Below are 24,995 nucleotides of genomic sequence, written 5' to 3'. Positions count from 1 at the left end.
TTCCTGCATATATATTTGAGTATATGGATGTTTCTAACCCCCTTGATGAGATGTGATGAGTAGATCCTTCTTGAAGATAATTTTGAGATGCAAATCTGGAAAGAAATAAAGAGGCACTTGATGAAAAGATGACAAAGTGCTTCAAGCGGCCTATGTCTAATGAGAAGATGCATAGGTATTTGAATACCACAAGGTATGCATGGTATGTTGTGTTTCAGCTATTGGCTTGGTAAGCCCTAAGGTATGATGAGAATGTCTCTTTCTTTAATGGCTCATACATGCATATGAAAGTGACTTGGATCTATGTTTCCTATGATGAAAAGATGCACTTGGTGTTGAAAATTTTGATCTTCTTGAATTCTATGAGGCTATCTAATGTTGATACATTGGTACACTTGATGTTTGGCTAACATCTATCTGTTGGATATCTTGATCCTAGAAAGAAGGCTAGCACCTTGACTCTAGTAAATGATACTCTTGATACTTGTCATGATGGATTTCATATAGAAGGATAGCTCATTGACTCCTATACTTGAGTCTACTGATAATGCTTGTGATAAGCATGATGAAAGCATATGGAAAGAGAGATTGACACTCTCATTGTTTTGGTAAAGTTTTATAGAATGACCTAACTTGATCTCATTGATCATGGTAACCTTGATATGAGAGGTATAAGTGTAAGATTGATATGAAGATCTCTTACTATCTGTGGTCATGTCTTGATATCATATGGTAAAGCTGAATGCCCTAACTTGATGAAGTGACTTAATAGAAAGTGTTATCATGTTCATAAACTCTAAAATATGATGTTGCATCTATTTGCTGCTTTGAGTCTAAACCTTTGATGAAAGATTGATGTCATGATGCTAATAGCCATGATAGATATATGTTTATGATCTAACAGATCTGTTGTTGCTTGACTCTAGTAGAGACAGGTTGATGACATGAATAAAGATGAATGAAGTAGATCCCCAGTCAGAGGGAGAATCTCTTCTCAAGACTCATACTCATATTACTATTTGCATTCTATGTTGCTGAAGTATGATTTATGTGCATTTGATAGTATTGATCTGCAACAGAGTCTCAGATTTGAAGCTTGTACAGAAATTAGGATCTCTGCTCCGGACGCAGTCACAAATCTGGGAAATCTCATCCCTAGACGTACGCATGCTAAGGCTCAGAGAGCGTTCAAGGAGCTAAAAACTCTCCCATGCTAACCTGAAGGGACTGTCCAAAGCTTTGACTACAGTTGACCATCATCTGAAGCTTTCTAAAGATATCTGAACTCTGAATCAAGATGTTTCTGACATATCCTGCCACTGTAATCTGATTTCTGAAGTTGTTGGGTTAAATTGTTGATCACATAATGAAGTATTGTGCATGAAATCAGATGTTCACCTGGAAGATGTTAGTACCACAGATGTGTTGTAGATAACAACAAGATCTACAAGTAGGAAAAGCTTGAATGTTTGCCATAACATGAACATGTAGACTGAAGTTGTGTTTGCAGGTGATCGGGACATACATATAGATATGTCACTATATTTGTGCTACAAGAGGTTGGCCTGATTTGGTTGATTGATATAGATGAATAGTGTTTTGTCATGATGCTTGACAATAAATTTGAATTGATGATTGAGATATGCTTTGACTATAGATCTCCTTACGATAGAAAATTTGGACTTGACTTGATGTCTAATGATCTGATGCTATGTGGGCATAATGACTTATGTAAATATTTGGAAAAATGATTTTGTATTGGCCTCCTCATTCCTAGCACAATGATTGAAGTAATGATAGTTGTGATTCAGCATGAAAATGGAACTTGCATGACTCATCCTTGGTGTATGCATTTGCACCTAGTCACAAAAATGACTTGTATTATGATTATGAGAATGACTTGATCAATTTCAGATTGATAATGCATGGTTGATGGCAACTTGTTGGCATGTCAAAGTCATGATTTGATATGAGTTCCACCTATCTCCTGATTGAAAGTATTGATACTATGATATTGATGACTTTGATAATGATCATGATCTAGCTTCTAATCTCTGATGAGTTGACTTTGTTGTTGTGATGGTACAACATTGATTTATGTAAGGATGATTATGTTGGATAAGCAAGGCAGTATGCTTAGAGCATTGCATGAAGCAAGCTCCCTGATCTAGATATGTCTATATTTGACAGTTATCTGATGAAGTCAGGATGATGAGTTCCAAGGTATGGCTTTGATATTGATTATGGTTTTGGTTTTATATCTTGATGATCTACTCATGACAGATGATGAGCCTCTAATGATCTAAATCAGAGGGAGATGGCTTCTAAAGCTCGAAATGATGTATCATGGCATGATGAATCGATTTCTGGAATTTGGGAAAGAAATTCCATATTGCAAAGCTATTGGAAAATGTTTTTGAATAATGAAAATGCAAATCCTTAGATACTCCAATTTGAAGTTCAAGATGTTGTTGAACTTGACATGGCACCTGACAGTTGATTGAAGCATTGATGTTATGTTTTGAACATCCATCTGTATATGTATGATGTGCATAGAACCTGAATAAATTCATGATTGAGTTGCTTCACTCACATAGAGTTGCCACCAAGCATCCTTTGAAATATCTACATGAGGTGTTCTATTTTTGAGAATGAGATATTTCTCCTATGATATGTGACTACATGGATGCATTGTTGTTAATAGAGATTATTGTTAAGCACATTTGAATGTTGCTTGCCATGATATCTTGGATGAGAGGTCCATAGTACGATTAAGGATGAGTACGATGTTGCTAGCATGGCTAGTTGTGAGGCAGGATGAAGAAGCTCCTTAGAGAGCTATCTGAGCATGATCTGGATATGACATGGATACATTGAGATCTGATTAGCAGAAAGTCCCATATTTATAGTTGGGACCGAGATACTCTCATATATTGAGACAATGTAGTTGTTCGAAATAAGCTCAGGCTTGTGGTTGGCACCTCCTTGAGAGGGAGGATGATTATGGTATCCTTTTGTGATTTATATGATTATTTATGTTCTGACATGATATTTGATTTGATGTTCTATATGAACATGAAATATATTATATTGAGACAAGCTGATACCATATACGAGTATGATGAGAGCAGCGCTGATCGAGGACATTGAGCCAACTCTTCCCCCCTGTTTGAGCTCCCAGGGTGAGGAATTGAGGGAGAAGGGATCCTGGGGTTGAGGGAACTCTGGACAATAGGGCATGGCCCCTATCTATTACCCATAGGGTTGAGGGTGCTACTCCCCTATCTGGTCTTTACAGAGTATACCCCAGTTGGCATCATACCCACAAGCAGGGCTTGTTGGGAATATCGCTCCTCATTTGGCCAACGAGTTGAGAGTGTACTTGGGGTGTACAACCCAAGGCGATTATGATGTAGGTGTTCTACCACATGACTACTGAGAGTCATTGTTGGGAAGATCGGTAGGCAATAGGATTGGGTTGAGAATTACTCCCCTTTTGAGATTCTAGGTTGAGGGTAAGCTCCCCGATGAGATTCCGGGTTAAGGGTAAGCTCCCCATGAGTGTGAAAATTCCTAAGTTGGAATCCATACTGCAACAAACTGATTTTACTTCTCCTACTTGTTTAAATCATGCAAGTTATTTACTGTGTTCTACGGTAAATATCAAAGCAAATACATTTGCAGCCTTCACTTAATTAACATATATGCAGAAACAAAATACTGAGCAAGAAAGAAAAATACAACACATAGGACAGTTATTTTTGAATAAAAGTCCCCGGAAAACCCAATGCGGGAAAATCGGTGCAGCAGCTCTGAGGGTTTATTATTATGCAGGAGAAATTCTAAGTACAATTCTAGGATGCTTCAACTAACAATCTGATACAGAGAGAATACTGAACAAAAGACTCGTGAAATGATCTCACCCTGTCATTGGAGAATTAGTGACTGATGTTGCTGAAATGGAGGCCCTGTGTCACCCTTTGCGTGGTCTCTACGTAGAACTGCTTCACTCCCGACAGTATTTGCGTCACCCCTCTTGGGTATTACGCTGCGCCTCTTCTCGATCCTCTGTTGGCTGAGAAAATCGATCTTCTGCCTCCCAGACTCACACCCTGGCTTCCAGCAACTGAATTTCGACTTCCCTCAGCAGGAACTTGACTTCCCCTCAAGGACTGTGTTGCCTCTGCGTCAACACTGCGTAGGCCAGCGTCAACCTTCCTCTGGATGTCTTTCTGTTCTCTCTCTACCTTGTACTCTCTGTAAATTCCTTCTCTCGGATTCTCACTGCCCCTCTGCTGCAAGATCTCCTCAATCGATTTTCCTCCTGAGAACTTCTCACTTCAGAAAATCGATTTTCTCAATCTCTCTATGTGTTTTCCAAATGACCCTCAAGCCCCTTTTTATATCTTCCTGTTGGACAACCAATGGCCTAGATTAAATCATAATCAAAGGCTCAGATCGTTTTGGCTTGATTCGTGGCTTTTTCTAGAAGTTTCACCCCTGATTAGATTAATACCCATTAATATTTTAATTTCCTAAGTTTAGACTTAGGAACCCCATTAAAAATATTAATTATTTTAATAAATTCACTTATGGGTGTAATTTCCCAAAACGCTTTCTGGGTTCTTTGGAATACCTGTGCCCAAACCTCCCTGCAAAATTGGAGGCTTAGAGCACATCTGATGCTACCCCAAATCAACACTCCCTCTTAGTGAATAATGTGCTCTTGCAATACATTGCCTCTACATACTTCTCTGGCTCTGGAGCATCGTCTCTGTGTTGCTGATGTCTAACCTGCTGCCCACCAACTACTGCGTTGCTACTTCTACTGTACTGCTGCCTTTAACACTGCCACTGTCAATGCTACATATGTACTGCAGTTGCCTCTCAAATGTTGCATCTGTTATGCAGCTAGCACTGCCACTACTAACACTGCATTGGTACTGCAACTCAGTTGCTGAGAGAAGCAACTGAAAACACCCAAAACAGGATAAGTATCCTGTGGGTACTCCTCGATGCTGAAATCCTGATTGCTGCTAGTCCCATGCTGCCTTTGAAGCCACTGTGCTGCTGAACCTCTGCACCATGCCTCCTCACACTGTTGCCCCTCTACTCTGCGCTGCTCAGTCTTTGGCTCTCCTAGTCACTGCATCTGTCGAACCAACACTCCATGGCACTAACTGAATCTCCACCATCCCGCTACTCTTGATCATGGGCTCCCGTAGCAAGGTGATGATCCAAGAGGTGGGCTCCTCAAGGATCTTGCCCATCTACAGTCCTCTTGACTACAACTCTATATCAGCCCACCTCCCTCTTGGAGGTATCTCAACTGTCATGGCAAACTCCTCCTCATCAATCTTCGCGGCTGCAACCTTGGGATCATGCTTCTCATCCTTGTCCTTTTTCTTCAAAGGACACTGGGATGCATAGTGGCCCATCTCGCCACATCTAAAGCACTTCACCTTGGAGACGTCCTTCTTTCGTCTCTGTTGCCCCTATTGTCCCTTGGATGCAAGGGCTGCATTATCCTCTTCCTCTACTTTGGGCTTTGACCCACTGCTGTTGCTGCTCCTGTCAAGTTTCACCTTGAGCAAGTCTCTCCTCAGCTCTTCTTGTTTCAGATCTGCCCACATCTCGTCCCGATTTGGCAATGCTTCTCTACCCATGATACTCTCAACAAAGATTTGCCAATCATCTGAGACGGAATTTAGAGCCAGTCTCACTAACTCTGAGTCCTGAGATGTGTTCCGCTACTGACAGCTCATCACAGGTCTCCTTCAGTTTCGTGAGGAACGAATCCACACGTTCTCCCTTCTGCATTTGAGCAGATCTCAACTTTTGCTTTAAGTACATCTTCCGCTGCTCGGAAGTTCCTTGATACAATGTGGCCAAGGCATCCCACATCTCCTTAGCGGTCCCTTTTCTTGCAATGTGGCACACCACGTGATCCTTGACTCGATCCAGGATCATCCTCTTTGCCTTAGCCATCTCAGCTTTGTACTTCTTCAGTGGATCTGCATCCATCGCGACAACTACCACATTATCAACATACATCTTGAGGGCATGCTCATTTAGAAGGAAGGTCGTTCTAGCCTTCCAGATGGCATAATTGGAAGCCCTATCCAACTTGTCCTGGTCCCTCAAGCCACTACTTGCCATTTCCTCTGAAAACTGTCAAACAACTCCCTCTTTCTCCCTACTGCGTGGCTCCTAAGCTGACTTACGCGCTCCCTGATGGAGTTGGTAAGTTGTTGCTCCTCTGTTGCTCAATAATTGAGAAATGTTGATTTCCTTGGCAAGAAATAACTGAGGAAGTAATCCCTTACTATGCTCCTCTTCTTTCTTCTGACGTCTTTTCAGCTCGGCAAAGCTGCCCACTGAAAAATCTGCATCCACCAACTGCTCCTCACGTTGAGGCTCAGTGCTACTCCCTCTGCCATGGCAAAATTTGAATTGGAAGCTCTTTCTCTCCGTCAACTCACTTGGAGAGAGACTACCTCAAATTTTCAACCCTTCGACTAGAACTGCGCAAACCCTCTGGGGTTTCGACTTGCTGCCTCCTACAACTTTTCGATTTCCCCTTCTACTCAGCGCTGGGGTTTCTGGTTCTGCTCTTCTTGTCTCACCTGCACTACCTCTGATACCATGTGAAAATTCCTAAGTCGGAATCCCTACTGCAGCAAACTGATGTTACTTCTCCTACTTGTTTAAATCATGCAAGTTATTTATTGTGTTCTATGGTAAATATCGAAGCAAATACATTTGCAACCTTCACTTAATTAACATATATGTGGAAACAAAATACTGAGCAAGAAAGAAAAATACAACACATAGGACACAATTATTTTTGGACAAAAGTCCCTGGAAAAACCCAATGCGGGAAAACCGGTGTAGCAGTTCTGAGGGTTTATTATTATGCAAGAGAAATTCTGAGTACAATTCTAGGATGCTTCAACTAGCAATCCAATACAGAGAGAATACTGAACAAAACACTGGTGAAATGATCTCACCCTGTCACTGGAGAATCAATGAGTGATCTTGTTGAACTGGAGGCCCTGCGTCACCCTCTGCATGGTCTCTGCGCAGAACTGCGTCACTCCCGGCAGTATCTACGTCACCCCTCCTGGGTATTACACTGCCCCTCTTCCGGATCCTCAGTTGGCTGAGAAAATCAATCTTTTGCCTCCCAAACTCACACCCTGGCTTCCAACGACTGAATTTCAACTTCCCTCAGCAGGAACTTGACTTCCCCTCAAGGACTGCACTGCCTCTGCGTCAGCACTGCGTAGGCCATCATCAACCTTCCTCTAGATATTTTTGTTTTGTCTCTGCCTGGTACTCTCTGGAAATTCCCTCTCCCAGATTTTCATTGCCCCAATCCTCAATCGATTTTTCTCCTGAGACTTCTCACTTCAGAAATTCGATTTTCTTAATCTCTTTGTGTGTTCTCCAAATGACCCTCAAGCCCCTTCTTATATCTTCTTGTTGGACAACCAACGGCCTAGATTAAATCATAATCAAAGGCTCAGATTGTTTTGGCTTGATCCGTGGCTTTTTCTAGAAGTTTCACCCCTAATTAGATTAATACCCATTAATATTTTAATTTTCCTAAGTTTAGACTTAGGAACCCCATTAAAAATATTAATTATTTTAATAAAATCACTTCTAGGTGGAATTTCCCAAAACGCTTTCTGGGTTCTTTGGAATACCTGTGCCCAAGCCTCCCTGCAAAATTTGAGGCTTAGAGCACATCCGATGCTACCCCAAATCAATAGTGAGATTCCAAGGTTGAGGATTTGCTCCCCTGTGTGTTTGGATACCCTATTGTTCGATATGGGGTCGTAGATGTATCGCTCCCCTATGAGATTCTAGGTCGAGATGTGCTCCTTGATGATATGCTCTCCGATGATGATTGATGATATTCCGAGCAGTAGCCTGATGGATAGAGGGTGGTAGCTTAAGCTCCCCTCTAGTAACAAATTCTTCTTCTTCTAGATCTGAGAATGTTCAACATACGAGCAGGAACAATCAAGAGATAAGCAAGAATAAGCAAAGGATAGATCGAGATGTACAATGATGATTTGTGATGATGAGACACTTGAGATGACATGGCACGATGACTACATGACAGAGATGATACGTGATGACACTTGAAGATTCCAGAATGGCATATTGATCGATGGACAAATATTGGCAGGTGGAATTCTCCCTAGTTGAGAGGGAGTGTTAATTTTTGCAACTGCGGTCAAATTCCACCTTGGACAGCTCAAATGACCGAGATAATGATTGCATTAGATTCCTCTTTTTGAGAGGACCAAAATTGACCTAAATATCACCCAATTTGGTCAAGCAGAAGTTGAGTTATGAATTATTTTATTCATACATGTATTATGGAATGGGTCGGCCCTAACCACATGGGTAACTGCTTAACCCCAAGTGGACCCTCATGAAAGCCTATAAATAGAAGAGACCTCAAGCTCATTTAGACACATTCGATCAAGCCATCTTCTCTTCTCTTATTGTCTTGGTTCGCACAGGTCTGTTGGAGGAAAGTTCGCACAAGGGTCCGCAATCTCAGGGTCGAAGCTTGCACTGATCTAGGGTTTTCTAGCCCTAGACGCTAGCACAAAACTGGGCATTTTAGTCCCTAGATGCTGGCACACAAGCTTATGAGAGCGTCCAGAGACCCATAGACGCTAGCACAGAAGCTTATGAGAGCGTCCAGGGTTCCAGAGGCAGATCTAGAGGTGTTGGTCCCCGGATGCTCGCATAAAGTGGTCCTAAGAGCGTCCGGGAGGTCCTGGACGCATGCATAGTAACTATAAGAGAGCGTCCAAGGGGTTTTGAGCAGATCTGGTGAGTTGGTCTCCAGACGCATGCACAAAATGGTCTGGGAGCGTCGGGCTGCCATAGACGCTGGCATACAGTTCACAGAGAGTGTCCAAGTTTGCTATAGACACTCGCACAACTCCTCCTCCCTGCGTCCGAGACTCAAAGATGAAATTTCAGTATTATGAAGTTTCCGCTCAATGTTCAGTAATGTTCGACACAGTGACAACAGTGTCCAGTAGTCCTCTATAGTCAGTGACAACGTATTACAATTATTAGTATGAGGGTTTTGATTTCAAGCATGATTAGATATGTTTCATGGATATCATAGTTGTTTTGTTACATAGATAAAGTTATGGATCATTGTACTCTCTTTTGATGTATCATTTGATGACGATCTAAGAAGAAGAAGATTTGCAAGGGTTTTCCCCATAGTGGGTTTTGCCCCGGTCTCGGACCAATCCTGGTGTGTCTATGTATGTGCATGCTTTTCTTCCATTGTTCCTTTATGTTCCATTGTATTGATGATGATGATGTTGTTCTTTCTATGTAATTGCATATGCTAATGGATAATGGTGTAGATCTGAATAATGTAATGATAATATGGAGTGAAATTAATTTATTAATGATGAAATGCAATTATCAAAGCAAAGAACAATGTAGCCCTATGAATTTAACACTACCTTCCAATATTTGCTAGTAATCTTGTGTTGTTCCCAATGCCCATGACAAATATGTTTTTAATAATATCATCATTCATCCATTCATTTAAAATTTAACTCTTAAAATTTTTCATGCTTTACCTTTTGATGCAGGCATGCACATTTGTCTTTGGTCTGGGCGTATTAATTTTTTTTAACAGAACTGAGTTGAAGTTCCAAGCATCCTTTTCTTGACGACTCCTCTATGGTCGGTCTTGATCTCGATCTGATTCAACTTTTCGTGGGATCGGAACTAGCCATTGAACTACTACACGACACAACCAATCGCTTTTGATTACTGACGAAGAGAAGGTCAAAATCATACAGATTAAATTAGCACAAAATTCCCCCAAGTAAAAGCAGTTTATTCTTTGCTGTTCAAAACTCTACGCAGCGACTTAAAATAAATTATATACCAACATCAATTGCACAGGTTGTCAAATTATATGTTAATAAACAGAAATTGGTGATCAAAACAGTTCAACGAAATTTCTACTAATACCCACAACTCTTCTTATTCTTACAGACCCATTAGACTGACCCCTCTGGTCCTTTTCTTGCTCTGATCGTCCACGGAACTCAGATTTTGTATTTAAGGAGTGGATTTGTAGATATCTGGAGCAATGAAAAATCACAAGAACCACTGCCAGCAATAGCAGAAATGCTACAAACACGCGTGCTATCTGTTCCCTATGATACTGGGCCACTTTGGTGCATGGCAATAAATCTTTCTGTGTGTGATAGCTTTTTTTTAACAGTAAATCTTTTGTAACAGATTATCAAAAGCTCCAACGGTCTCTACAGATTCTTTCAACTATGAACCAATGCAATAAGACAGCATGATGAGCGCACCTCCATAGGCTGATGACATCCCAAATTTCAAAGTTGCTTGTCCATCAGACGGTGTTGTAGATCAGTTTTGCAGTGATCGGCCAATTAAGGATCATACCTCGCAAAATCTTTACGCCAGAAAAACCACTGACCCTCACTTGGTATTTAATGTGCAAAACAAATAAAGCTTGATTAGTGTCTTCGGCGTCCCTCTTATGGCTCTCAACAGTCGCAGATCCTCCTTCAACATTCAAACTGGCACCATTCAGGGATGCAGAAATCCATGGCTACAAAACTAGTGGCACGATTCAATCAACAGGGCGGATGAACAACCCACTTTGATACCACTGTAAGACAACAAAATTGGAAACCAAACTCAAACATATATTAAGAATTGATCTCAATGAATGATGTACAATGTGTACATATAAATACATAAAGAAACCGTTGATTCAGTTTCCGGGTCTTCTTGGACTCTAATAACCACTCACCATAACACAAACCTAATCCTGAGGATTAGCTATCAAACATAAATTTCCCCCTTTGTTTCCATTACATTGCTCTGCCATATAATAGAGATACAATAGCCCAGTTGCAGAAAGAACTGAAAAGAAAACTGACAGACACAAGCTTTCCATTGAATAATCTCGATGGAACAAGATATGCTGGTTCACTTTTTGTCCAAATTTTGATCAGAGAAGGGCTTTTTAAGACTGATGAAAAAGAGTGTTTGTGACGTGTGCTACTTTGTCATGCTGTGGTTGTAATGGAAAATTTTAAGATGATTTTTTAGGAAACTAACTCGTTTTCTAAGTTATAGCACAGATTTTGTTTTTTTTTTCCTGAAAGCACGGTGCAGTGTTGTTTGATTAAGCTGGTTAAATCCATGCTTGTTATTTCATAAAAATGTCAGCTTATTATCTTAACCAAATATACAGATACTAATGCCTTCTGGCCTCCTTGGAACTTCAGATGGAAGGAGTTTAAGAGGAACATATTCTGGTTAATTGTCATTGGAGGTGGCTTGATGCTTGTCCACATCTTGATTCTTTTACTTCTGCAATTGAGAAAGTGGATATGGCGAACAGATAGGCCCAAATCTGGTGCTCTGGTGATACCGAGATTTGAGATGTTTTTGTTGATACTTGCACTGCCATGTATGTGCCAGGCAGCTGCATTTCTCATAAAAGGTAACTGCTTGCTGACTCTAATTAGACAATACATATTTCCTGGACTTTTATTAAAATGCCTCATTTCTTTCTTAAAATGCCATAGATAAGATGTTATGTTCTTGCAGACCCACCCATGTTTTCCCCTAACCAGACATGCAACAGTGCAAACATTTTATGATCAGATCAATAGGCATATTTTTTCATGTCATGTTCTAGAAGATTTTGATCCTTTTTTTTGTGAGATGATACTCAAATTTAACCATTGAGGTATCTGTTCCACTGATTTGATCTCTCTTGTTTTCAATAGCTATTGCTTGAATACTCAATAATTGTTGTTCTTGATTCAGATGGATCAATTGCTGCAATAATTATTGGTGCCCTGCTGCTAGGTATCCCCACAGCTATTCTGTTGTCAGCATTGGTTGTCATTTCAGTTGCTATTATTATGGGTGTGTTTTTGCAATACAAGGAAGTTGATCAAGAAATTCAAAAAGATCATGGGTATCAAAACATAGTTAAAATGTTAATTGGACCCAACAAAAGAGCAGTATGGATCCTGAGGAGTAATTTGAGATCATCATTTATAATTAGATTTGGTCTGTTGTTTGAGGATTTGCGAGGACCATCTAAAGTCATGTTACCTCAGATAGAAAATGTAAGGGCTAAAAATGGCAGGGATAGAATATTAACTTCTAATGGTGGAGAGGATGCGGTTGTACCTATGCTTCAAAATCTTTTGGGATCCTCAGAATTTATTACACAGTCTTAGATTTAGCAAGAAGAATGGCACTAGGGATCATTGCTGGTGCTTATTGTACATCTGAATCTTCGAGGAAACAGATTTTAGTTGTATTTTCCATTACAACTTTCCAACTTTTATTTTTGGTTGTGGAAAGACCTTACATTAGTAGACGAGTCCAGATTGTGGAGATCATCTCTGTTTCATGTGAAGCAGGATTTTTTGCTTTGTGTTTGGTTCTTCTGGCTGCAGATCATGCTGCTTTTGACCATAAGAATATTGGATTTTTCATGATTTGTCTCCTCCTTCTCAGCTTTATAGCCCAATTGATAAATGAATGGCATGCTCTCACAAGACAGCTTTTGAGGTTACCACCAACAAATGCGTCAGTCATATCAGGCTTGAAAATGATGGGTTGTGGCTTGCTGATGGTCATAACACCTCAAAGGCTATGGAAAAATTGTGCCTGCCTTTCCCCCTCGTCTGCAAAGAAAAGAGAATCAAGTGAAGCTCAGCAGATCTCCCTCCCATGCAGAGAGGACTTGACTATGGATAATGATTCTTCGACTTCATCAGTTCCAACAAAAAACAAAGTGTTTGATGCATCACCCGAAAAGGCTAGGAGATCAGAGGGAAAATGGTGTAGCACCCTGTGGCCTCAATCAAGATCAAATGAGATTAAAATGTTGAGAGAGCTAGCCAAAGCAAGCTTCCCAAGTGGCAGAGGAGATGATTCACCTAAACCAGATTATCTGCCAAGTACCAGTTCTAGAAATGAGAGGGAGAAAGTGGAAGGTCAGAACACTGAGGATCCAAATGATAGAGCCAAAAAATCTTTGGTTGAAGTTGATACTTTCATCCAGCAGTCCACAAAACTCCAAAGGTGATTTCCCTGCAGCCTTATGACCATCTAGATCATGCAACATTCAAAGAAATTAGACTACAAGTGATTCTCCTGCAGCCTTACAATCATCTAGATCATGCAGCATTCAAAGAAATGAAACTCCAAGTGAATTTCCTGCAGCCTTAAGCTCATATAGATCAAACAACCTGAAAAGAGAACTGGGACATGTTTTCTGCTTGAAATTTATTAACCTATTAGCACAACTATTCTTCCAGAATGCATGCAGAAACTATCCAACACAATTTTTTGTCCAGAGGAAGATCCGAGAACTCTTGAATTCAAAATTTTTGCCAGAAAAGAGCTAAACAGTTCGGGAGACTGTTATTCTTCTTTGATCATTCAAGTGTTTATTCATTCCTTGTTCTTTAGATCCATTTTTTTCTAAAGATAATAAGAAAGAATCTGTGATTCAGTATGTATTGAAGTCTGAAGATCTATTTCGAAATACAAAACATTTCTCAATTAATTCTTCATGTTTTTTCATTTTGTATTCCCACGTCGATACATAGTACATATTCTAGCTTATGCCAAAGTTCCTCTTCAATAATGTTCTCTGTTTATGTTCATCTGCTTACTGAAAGATTGTATTTAAGAATTTTTAAAATTTATTACCATGGCTTTTCAATAACTGTAACCTATAATCCAAAAACAAGTTGCACTTAACCACATTGTGTTTAAAATTTGACAATATCCCATGAAACTGTAACAGATTTCATAATCATATACACCATACTTAACTGTCTTTATAATATGCAAAGGGCTTTGGTTCACTGGTAGGTTACAGAGTGTTATACCCTGTCAATCAGGGTTCCAATCTCACTGTGGTCTGTCCCACCTGAATGGAACACTTACACAAATGGCTGAGACCAGAGTTAAATTTATTAAAGAGATTCAAAATCAGCAGGATCACCTGTACAAGACCTCCCCAGCCAGAGAGAGCGAGGGTGCATAAAGAAGCACGGAGAATGAGTGCTGAGCTTTTCTAGTTAAATTATTTAAAAAAACACAAACAAGCAAGAAAGGGATCTCATAGATCCGTGATCAGTATATATTGATGGTAGCCATGTGATAATCCACAAATAAATTTGAACAAGAAATCAAGATATCTGTTCAAATTGAACTGAAATGTAAAGGATCAAAGGGAGAAGTATCTGAATTGGATTGGGGCCCTGAAAGTCCAGAATCGGGCATGAACAACAATGAACAACGTAAAGAAGGCAATCATTGGCAAGTAGGTCATGGCAAGGGAAAATTGGACAATTCCTTCTTGGCAAAACATTAAATGGATGGTTTTGGCCGATAATGTGAATAGCATTGCTTGAATAAGGAAAGCATTTTTGAGCAAAGCCATACGTTGAACCTAAGAGACATTTCTTCATTAGAAACCAAAATTAACTATAACATCTCAGCCATATCCATATTTTGCTGAAAATCTCACGTCTGCAATGTAAATTCCAAGTAAAAGAATTGTACAAACTAATTGATAATTATTCAAAAAAGGATATCACACATTTTGAAGCCACATCACTAACAAAGGAAGGATGTATGTAAATTATTGTACGTATATATACAAGGCGTATCTTAAAGATACACTGTTATAAACATGCATAATGCCAATGCCAAAGCCATTGACCATACTCAGATTTTGAGTTGTTATGCATAGTAAGACATGTTCTGTAACCCATAGTTCACAATTTCTGTATCCTATTAAAACAGAAATATGGGTTAATAAAATCATCTTAACCACTCATTTAGCAAAAATCAAGAGTAAACAATTATCTGAAAGTACAAATCCTTTTTACAGTGCAAAATTTAAATAAATAAATATATATATATATATATATATATATATATATATATAATTTTTTATTTTTTAAATTGCATTTTTTAATGTATAAATAGATTCAACCTCTTCAAAATCTTCCTTTGACTATATGGAATAAAATAGTTAAACATGCAATTTCAAGAAATAGTTGCTCCATTCAAAATTAACCCTTAATAAAAAGATACAAAAATAAAATAAAGATACTTGAAATGCTATAACAATAAGAATTTAAATTTTCAATTACATTATTATTGTTATTATTTAAACCATGTTGAAATTGAAATAATTTAGTTAATAAGAGCATTGATATGTTTTATTTATGAATTACATTGACTGGATTTTTTTAGCATGTCTCCTCCCCCTAGCATAGGACATAACCACCCCTCGTGAGGTTTGATCTTGGGTCACCTACCTGATGAGGCCCATCCTCAACCAGTTGTGCTAGTGGGACTTGACAATGCACATGTATATTAATTTTATATTAAGAATTGAATTAATTACACATCTCTCTTATTACTGTTATAAGGGAGGAATTTAATCTTTTTACTTTCAATTACCTCATCTCTTTCCACATTGAAATATTTTATTGAGGTTAGTATATGTATGTTTATGTTTTTTTATAAAGTTGATGTTAAAATAAATGAATTAACATTACTTATCCTTAAAAAAATATAAATAATATCAACTTTATTTGTTTTTCATTTTAATTACTTTAAAAATAATTTTAAAAATTGATAAAATTTTTTATCTTATTTTATATGGACATCTAAATATTTTAGAGTGAAACAACATTCAATAAAGCAAGCACAATTCGAGTAAGACTATGTTATATAACATTTTAAAGTAAAACTAACTAAATATGTATATTTATTTTTTATTTTGATTATAGGCAACACAATTTTTTAATTTAAAGTTTTATTTTTATTTTAAAAGGAACACATGTCAACTTCATGTTTAACACAGATGGAATTACACATAGCCCTCATAATAGGCAGTAGAATGAGTCTCTTGGCTCAATTATCGTTCTATAAAATTCTTGAAAGAGTTCTACAACACTTCATAGATAGAAATTTTTAATTATTTTTATGGTATATGTAGTTTGCTTTTTTGAAGATCCATCTTCTTTCTTTTGATTTTTTTTGTATTATTACTCTCAAAAAATTAATTTGCCTAAATAGAAATACGAGCATGGATACCTTAAAAATGTTTAGATACAATATGGTTAGAACATGTGATATACAAAATTAAATGATCTGTTTCAAGAGTTTTGGATGTGGGCAGTGAAAGACAATACTCTTTCGTAAGAGGTTTGGAGGACAATGAATTTGAAGCCATGGCTTTCAAGATTTTGCTAGCAGCACAGAAAGATGACACAATTGGAGGACAATGAATTTGAAGCCATGGCTTTCAAGGTTTTGCTAGCAACTGAGAAAGATGACACAATTGGGCGTAGGAAAACCAATCCACAATTTGCATTGCCTACATTTACCTATAAAGTCCATGAGGCCCGTGACAATTTCTTAGTTGAATTTAAAGTGGTGACTAGAGGTTAGCTATCTCTGACGAGCCAGAGTTGAAATTATTTCCATCCCTTTTGGAAGGTTAGAGGATGAAATGGTTCATGATCTTGCAAGGAGATTCAATTAAAAGTTGAGGCAAAATGAACATGTTTACCTCTCTAAATATATAGTATTGTCAGATGGTGAACCCAAAGGAAGAGATTTTGTGTTGAAGTAGCAAGAGGAGACCTAATATCTTTAGAACCTCGAATATGTGCTGAGAAAATTCCCTCGTTATGGGCGTGATAAGTAGACAATCAAGATGGTCATTTTGGTGGGCACACAGGATAACTTGTGTGCGACTTGATCTTATTGCTGATGGGGGCATTTCCACTCAATCTTTGGAGGAGATAAAAGACGCGTGTTTCTGATGCTTAAAGTGTTCCAGGAAATGGCAATGTAAAAATCCAATTTTCCAAAAGCAGACAAGAAGCAATTATGATATTTCAAATGTATGCAACATTAAAAAAATGAAAGTGAGCAATTTATTGGGTGGTTTAAAAGAAGATATCTTGACCACAACCCAATCAACAAGCTTACATTGGATGGCGATGAAGAGGGTAATGAAGACGCATTCAAAATTTCTTACCCCAATATTTTGAAGAAAACAGGTTGTTAACAATTTGCTTATGGGGAGTGGTAAGTGTTCAATGCAATATCGGTGTTGAAGAGCATGAATAAAAAATGACTGTCCAAATATTCATCATATGAAAACTGCACAACCTAAATCCATCCCAACTCTGGATCTACCAAGAGGGGTCAATTCTCTTACCTGATCTACCAAGCACCGAGAGGGATCAAATCTCTTCTCAAGAGATATGATCCCTCTCGGCACTTGGTAGATCCAGAGTTAAAACGGATCTAGGTTGGTAGCGCACACACACACATATATACACACACATACGAATACCATTGGCAAAACCATGGATTGTTAAAACCTGAAGCCAAAAACTACCAATAGTAAATTGACTAGTTTACCTCAATTTTATTTTAATTATTAATTATTAATTATTAATTATTAATTATTAATTTTATATTTATTTTTATGTAATCTGATCGATACAAAATGTTTATAGGACAAGACATGACAAGGCAGGGCAGGACATTACAAGATCTCTTCCGTACTGGGTTGGAGAGCGCCTCTTGGCACAACAATCCAACCTTTGCGGTGTTTTGTTATCTCCAAAGGAAGCAAAGGAGCTCTAAAAGAGTAACAAATTACCCTACTGTTTATGGTGTTGGAAGTCCGCCAACACAAGGGGGTCTCCTCGGTATGAAGTCCCAACTAGACCTCACACTGTTTGGAGTAGGGGCCCCATCTGGATAATAGGATCGGTCATCATAAGTTAGAGATTCATCTTGGCTGCAATAAACAACACAAGAAAGTATGCACATAACATTTGAAACAAGCAAGTAAGTTGATACTATGAAGCATACAATTACAACATATATAAGGTACTCTCACGGACAAGAAAGAAAGAGTGAGCATATAGAAGGAAAGTAATAGTACTATCCTAAAAGAAACACACAAGAGCATAGAAACAACCATTGATTAACCTGCAAAATAGTTCACAAGATAACAACGATCATAAAAGCAAGTAACAACGCACATTCAACAAGATGCATACCAAAGCCAACAAAATAGTTCATTTTCTTTAGTATGTATGAACACAAACATATACCACAAACATTAAAAGAATAGCATTACTACGTCCATGATACATTGATGAAAGTGTGTCGACTCTCAGAGCTTCATATGTTAAGTGAAAGTTCCAAGATACACAATTACCATTAGGGGAATTTTGAGGTCTAAAATGGACCTCCTAAGAAAACTATAAAATAATAGTGGAAATAATAAAATAAAATTAGATTACATCATTAAATTTTAGAGGGAAAAAAGAAAAAACTATTTTTTCAACTGGTATTTTCAACTTATCTCCCTAAGAGTTTACTCAAATTTCGAGCGAGAACACTCGTTGGATGTAAAATTTGATTCTTCATCCAAGAAGTACCCATATTGTATACTTTCAATGGACCCTGCTACATGAAAAATGAGAAATACATGAAAAACGTGATTGCATCACATTTTTCATGCATTCTCATTTTTCGTGTAGCCGGGTCGATCGAAAGTATGCAACATGGGTACTCATTGGATGAGTAATTAAATTTGCATCCAACGAGTATTTTTGCTTGAAATTTGAGTAAAACATCAGGGAGATAAGTTGAAAATATGAGTTGAAAAAGTAATTTTATTATTTTAATATTTTTATTTTTTTACTCCAAAAAAGGTGAATCATCCCCCATGGTTGACATCATCATCTTGAATCCTATTGGTTCTTATAAAGTTTATTTTGGTTGTACATTTTTCTTAGGAGGCCCATTTTAGACCTCAAAATTCCCCTAATGAACGCTGCAACACTACCCCCAATAGTGGAACATTAAGTCACCACTTGCTCCTCCAAAGAATGATATTCTCCCATATGCCAAGCTAGAGAAGCCAAGGTGAAAAGTCATTTTCTTGAGCTATGATGGTGTATTTATAATAAATGAGGTGACTTTCCACCTCCCTCCTGACCCTTGACCTTCCCTCATGACTCTTGAGCTCCCATGTGACTTTTCGAATTCCTATGTGACCTTTGAGCTTCTACATAAATATAAGACTTTCTAGTGACTCTTCATGTTCCATGTGTGACCCTTGGGCTTCCACACATTTTACATTTTCTCATTTTTTGAAATTACATTCCACAAATAATGTGGAAAGAATACATGGGAGCAAACAACACTCTTGTGTTGACACTTTGAATGACCATAGATTTTTCGTTGTGACATGAGACTTGATGGCAATGTATTGATGTGAGGTTCTTTTCTCTGCTATCATGTCTTCAAACCTTGATGATTGATCTAGGATGTGTTTCATCTTCACCCTCCAAAGGGTCTGGATAAGGTTTGGACCTTCTAAGTGAACATGAGTTGACATCTCTCTGTAGTGGTCCAAGATTCCTTTACTCTTGCATGACAACGTCTTCGTGTCTCACTTCCACAAGTGTCCTTGAAACTCTCCTTGATGACTTTCTTGACATCATCTTGTCATGGTAAAATAATATCACCTACGAATAAAGATCATTTATGAAAAGACAACATCAATCCCATAATCACCTATTCTATATGCGTTTTTTCATGTAACATACCGATTGTGATGGGGCAATGTGCAAGGTCTTTGAGAGAAAGGGTCTAATAATTGCGTAGTTGAGCACTGTAGGGGTTGAGGGAAGACCACACTGTCCTCTGGAACTACAAAATGCACAATTGATGAATGATTATCAAGGCTTTGTGCAATGGGCAAGTCCAAAAGACAAGGGTGATGAGATTGCTCACTAAGGATGCACAGTGCGCAATGTTCAAGGAAGAGGAAGCAGGGATTACGTAGTTGATATCTACAATGGGGGATGACCCCACTTCCCACTAGAACTGTGCAATGCGTAGTAGGAGGAAAGGCAGGACAAGGTACTGCGAAGTAGGCGGATTTAGTCAGCGAGAATGACAAGACTGGGCACTGTAACTACACAATGCGCAGTGGTTGAGGAGAAGACTCCAGGAATTGCATAGTTGAGCTAAGTAGTGGCCTAGAGATGCCTATTGTCCATTATAATTTCACAATGTGCAGTAGGAGGCATACTTGGTGAAGGGATTGCGCAGAGGGCTAATGTAAGTAGCATAAGGTTAGGTCACTTTCCCTTGAGGGTGCTTACTGCACAATAAAGGGAAGGAAACCTTTGTATTGCGCATTTTGTCATAGCAAGGAGATAAAGAATTCCTCATTGTCAACTATATATGCTCAATATGCAGTATAGGGAAGAACTGTTCAAGGCTTTGTGCAATGAGGCAGTACAAGCAGCAAGGGTTCAATGACTGTACTTAATGTGCAGTAATAGGAGTTGTTCTCAAGAAAGGTTCAATGCCCAATTCTAGAATGTATGGGTTTCATCACCGGGGCTTGTGAATGCACGATATTGATCACTTGGTGGAGGGTAAGTGCTTTTATAACTTGTGTCTGATAGGAGGACCAAGAAGAGTTCCAAAATGGCTAAGTGTGATATCAATGGAACAAGAGAGAAAGACATCCAAACAAGTCCCAAATAAAGATCACACACATTTATACCGTCAAATACAAGGTAAAAAAATGTACAGTAGTCAACACCAACATGTATGGGCCTTGAAATGATAGTAAAGCAACACTTGTTTTTGAGTGCAACAATTAAAATGTAAGATTTGCGACACTTGAAATACAAGTGTCGACTGCGGTTGAAAGATGTACTATGCCATGGGAAAGTGTCTACCACATATTATAATGATAAGTAGCATCAATTAGTGCAAGAAAGTTTGTTGGAGCTACCTCTAGGAGGTGTGTCATGGTGCTCTTAAAATGTGTGAAAACAAGTGAAAGCAACACATGCAAGAGTCAAAATGACACTTGCAAACACAAAGAAAACCCAAGAGGAACCTGCAAGAATGAAAGTAGGCAAAAGCGACACTTCTAAAATATAGAGCAAGTAAAAATGACAAATGTAAGAGCAAAAGAAAGCAAAACTGCACTTGTGAAGGCAAAAATGACAGTTGAGTAACTTAACCAAATGATGGAGAATTTTCAACCATGGGTGATAGAATATAGTTAGTTTTTGTAGCATCAGATTTGTTGTAGTGGAGAGGCTAGAATACACGAGATCTCCAAAACCCATAAATAATTTCTGGAAATTCCACCTAGAAATGACCTAATTAGATTATTAACTAGTTTTTAAATATTTCCTAAGTCTAAACTTAGGGCATATGGTTAATTAATCAGTATTAATTAATTCATGGTGAGAATCATCTAGAACCTCACACTGGTCGATTCAAAGATGATCCTAGCCATTGATTAAGTTTTAATCTTGGTAGTTGGTGTTCCAATAAAAGATTCAGAGAGCGGATCGATGTGGTGATGGAGAGAACACAAGAGACACTTGAGCAATTCGATTTCTTGGAAAATTGATTTCCTAAGTAGTAGCATTCAGTTGTCGGAGAGAGTTAGAGATCAAAGCAGTGAGTGAGGGGCATAGAAAGTGAGGTTGGAGGAAGTATTCCAGATCCAGTGAGTGCATTTGTAGAGAGGCAGAAGAGCCATGAGAAGTTGACGCAGGGGAAACACAATAGCTTTTAGAGGCAAGTTCGATTTGCTGAGAGGGAAAGACGTTTTTAGTTCCAGAGGTTGGGAAGGAGTCTCAGAGTGCCGAAGAAGCATCTTTCCCAACCAGTAGAGGGCAGAAAGACTTCATCAAAGACCAGTCAGAGGCTTGACGTCAAGCAGGTTGCATAGAGCAGTGCAGAGGTTGACGTAGAGGGTCAGAGGGCCGAGTTTCTGAAGGCAAGTTGTGTCGGGGATTACCTATGGGGTGAGGAAATTACTCATTATATTTTTGCCAATATTCTTTTCTCTGTGGGATTGCCATATTTCAACATCCAATTGTACTCAAAATTTCTCACCGTTGCATAATAATAAAACCCTAAACTGCTACACCGGTTTTCCCAAGTTTGGTTTTTCTGGGGACTTTTGTCCACAAATAATTGTGTCAATTTTATGTGTTTGTGCTAACTACTTTCTCAGTTTCCAATGCATTATTTTTTCGCAGAATTTTATTTGTGAAGATTGTAGTGTATTTATTTCAATATTTTTCATAGCAGATAAATTGTTAATTGATTAACAATTAGGCAAAATAATATCATTTGCTGCAATAGGGTTCCAGTTCGGAATTTTCACATGATATCAGAGGATAGTTGATTAGAAGGAGAGCTCAGAGATGAAAAGAAGGATTTTCGTTGCTCATTGTGGGCAACAGACCGAAATTCCCAAGGGCAGCGCAATCTTTTTCCAGGAGGCCGAGTTTCTTGAGGAATACCGATTTTTCTGAGAGAGACAAAAAAATTTGATCCTTCCAGATAGAGTGATTCTAGAGGCAAAGGGAGCAACTCAGTCATTTCATTGGGAAAATCTCTACCTGGACACAGAGGTTTTTGCAGTAGTTCACTAGAGCTGATCCAACGAAGTGCACACACAAAGGGAAAATTTTCCTCAGGGAATATCTAGTCTCAAGAAGTTCGATTTTCCTTGCAGATAAGAAGTAGCTGTGAGCAAATATTCTCACTCCAGAAGGGAGTGCGAATAGCAGAGTAACAACCGAGCAGAAGGAAAGAGGAAGTTTTAGACAGTTTGTTGAGATGACTGTAGTAGGGCTTCATGATCAGGATATGTTAGATGGATCCTCCAACTACGTCACTTGGAAGGCAAGGGTATCCTTCCTTCTAGATGGATATGGCTTGAAATCCTACAATGATGCTATAGTGGCGGTTCCTTGGGATGCAAATCAGCATAAAGAATACAAGAAAGAGATGGTGTCGGTGAAGCGATTCATCTTGGATGGAGTCCGAGACCATGTTGTCTCACATCTAGCTGGCAAAGATACTGCCAAACAAATGTGGGATGCTCTCTCCACATTGTACCAGGGTACTTCCGAGAAGCAGAAGATGTACCTAGAGGATAAGTTGAGACTCAAACGGATGCAGAAATGGGAAGGCATAGACCCCTTCCTTACCAGGCTTCAAGAGGTTTGAGACCAGCTGTTAGTTGTTGGGGAAGCGCCTCAACCCACGGAGCTAGTGCGATTAGCACTCAATAGCATCTCAGAGGATTGGTAGGTCTTTGTCCAAAGCATATTAGGCAGAGATAGGCTACCATACTAGGATAGTATGTGGTTCGATTTGCAGCAGGAGGAGTTGAGATGAGCTTTGCTAAATAGCTCCATCAGTGGCAACATCAGTGGATCGAAGACGGTGAAGGAGGAGGAGAATGTGTCCCTTGCATCAAAAGGTACCATTCAGGGACAAGGGGAACATAGGAAGAAGAAGAAGGACATGTCAAAGGTAAAGTGATTCAAGTGTGGTGAGATCGTTCGCTATAGTACCCAGTGTCCTCTCATGAAGAAGGACAATGAGGAGAAGCAAGACCAATAGGGCTTTCCTCCAGTATGGAGGAATACTTCACTATATTTGTCGATATACCTCTAGGAGTGAGGTGGGGTGACTAGGTTTTGTAGCCCCAAAGTGCTACAGTTGGGCAAGATTCTTAAGGAGTCCACCTCATGGATCATTACCTGGCTACGGGGACCCACAGTATTCAGTAGCAGGATGGATCAGTGGTAGTTGATGCAGTAAGATACCAAGTGACAATTACAGAAAGTAGCAACAATCAGATGTTGGGGAGCGCAATGCAAAGTTGGAAGTAGTGCAATTGGCACATAGAAAAGTCAGTAGCAACACAAATCATTCATTGACAGTGCAAATGCTAGTAGCAGTCAGAGACTTGGGAGACAAATGCATCATATTGATCACAATTGATTTAGTATTTTAGATGCTTTTCAATTGCAAATGTTGCAGTTACAACAACAACAGATGAGAGGGAGTTGCAGTGCAGATGGAGTGTTGGCAGCAGTATGACAGTGTCAGCAAAAAAATAGAAGCAATGTATATCAGAGTTGTGCAGTGGTTGGTGGGCAATATGGCCAGACATTAGCAGCATGACAGGAGATGATGTAGTGACAATGTGTTGTGGCAAGATTGTGCAGCACTATAACATATTTATCGCTAAGAGGCTGTGTTATTTTTTGTAGCATCAGATATATTCGAGCCACAAAATTTGGTGGAGAGGCTAGAATACATGAGATCACCAAAACCTAGAAATTGTTTCTAGAAATTCGGCATAGAAATGACTTAATTATATTATTAACTAGTTTTTAATTATTTCCTAAGTCTAAACTTAGGGACTTAGGTAATATGGTTAATTAATCAATATTAATTCATTCATGGAGAGAATCATCTAGAAACTCACACGGATCGATCTAGAGATGATCCTAGCCATTGATTAAGTTTTAATCTTGGTCATTAGTGCTCCAACAGAGGATTATAAGAGGAGATCGACGTGGTGATGGAGAGAACACAAGAGACACTTGAGAAGTTCAATTTCTTGACAGATTGATTTCCTTAGTAGCAGCAGTTAGTTGCCAGAGAGAGCTAGAGATCAAAGCAGTGACTGAGGGGAAGAGATAGTGAGGCTGGAGGAAGTATTACAGATCCAGTAAGTGCATTTGTAGAGAGGCAGAAGAGCCATAGAGAAGTTGACGTAGGGGCAACACAACAAATTCTAGAGGTAAGTTCAATTTGCTAAGAGGGAAAGACGTCTTTAGTTCCAGAGGCTGGGAAGGAGTATCAGAGTATTGGAGAAGCATATTTTCCAGCTAGTAGGGGAAAAATGACTTCATCAGAGACCAGTCAGAGGCTTGACATCAAGAAATCTACGTAGAGCAGCGCAGAGGATGTTGCAGAGGGTCAGAGGGCTGAGTTTTCGAAGG

General features: G+C 38.9%; 1 protein-coding gene across 1 annotated transcript in view; it reads left to right on the top strand.

Annotated features, from left to right (window-relative positions):
• LOC149250164 (uncharacterized) overlaps window positions 1–13,595 on the top strand; it is a 166,487-nt gene extending 152,892 nt beyond the window's left edge. Inside the window, 3 exon segments of the mRNA XM_089456403.1 lie at window positions 11,334–11,551; window positions 11,881–12,273; window positions 12,276–13,595. Of these exon segments, the coding sequence (XP_089312529.1) occupies window positions 11,334–11,551; window positions 11,881–12,273; window positions 12,276–13,159 (1,495 nt within the window). The 3' untranslated portion in view covers window positions 13,160–13,595.
• Window positions 13,596–24,995: the final 11,400 nt, after the last annotated feature.

This window comes from Pinus tabuliformis, chromosome 7, assembly GCF_031772625.1.
Source record: "Pinus tabuliformis cultivar Carrire ecotype Pingquan chromosome 7, CPIR1, whole genome shotgun sequence".
NCBI lineage: Eukaryota > Viridiplantae > Streptophyta > Pinopsida > Pinales > Pinaceae > Pinus > Pinus tabuliformis.
Note: the sequence above shows the minus strand (reverse complement) of the source record. Positions and strands in the feature narration are given on the sequence as shown.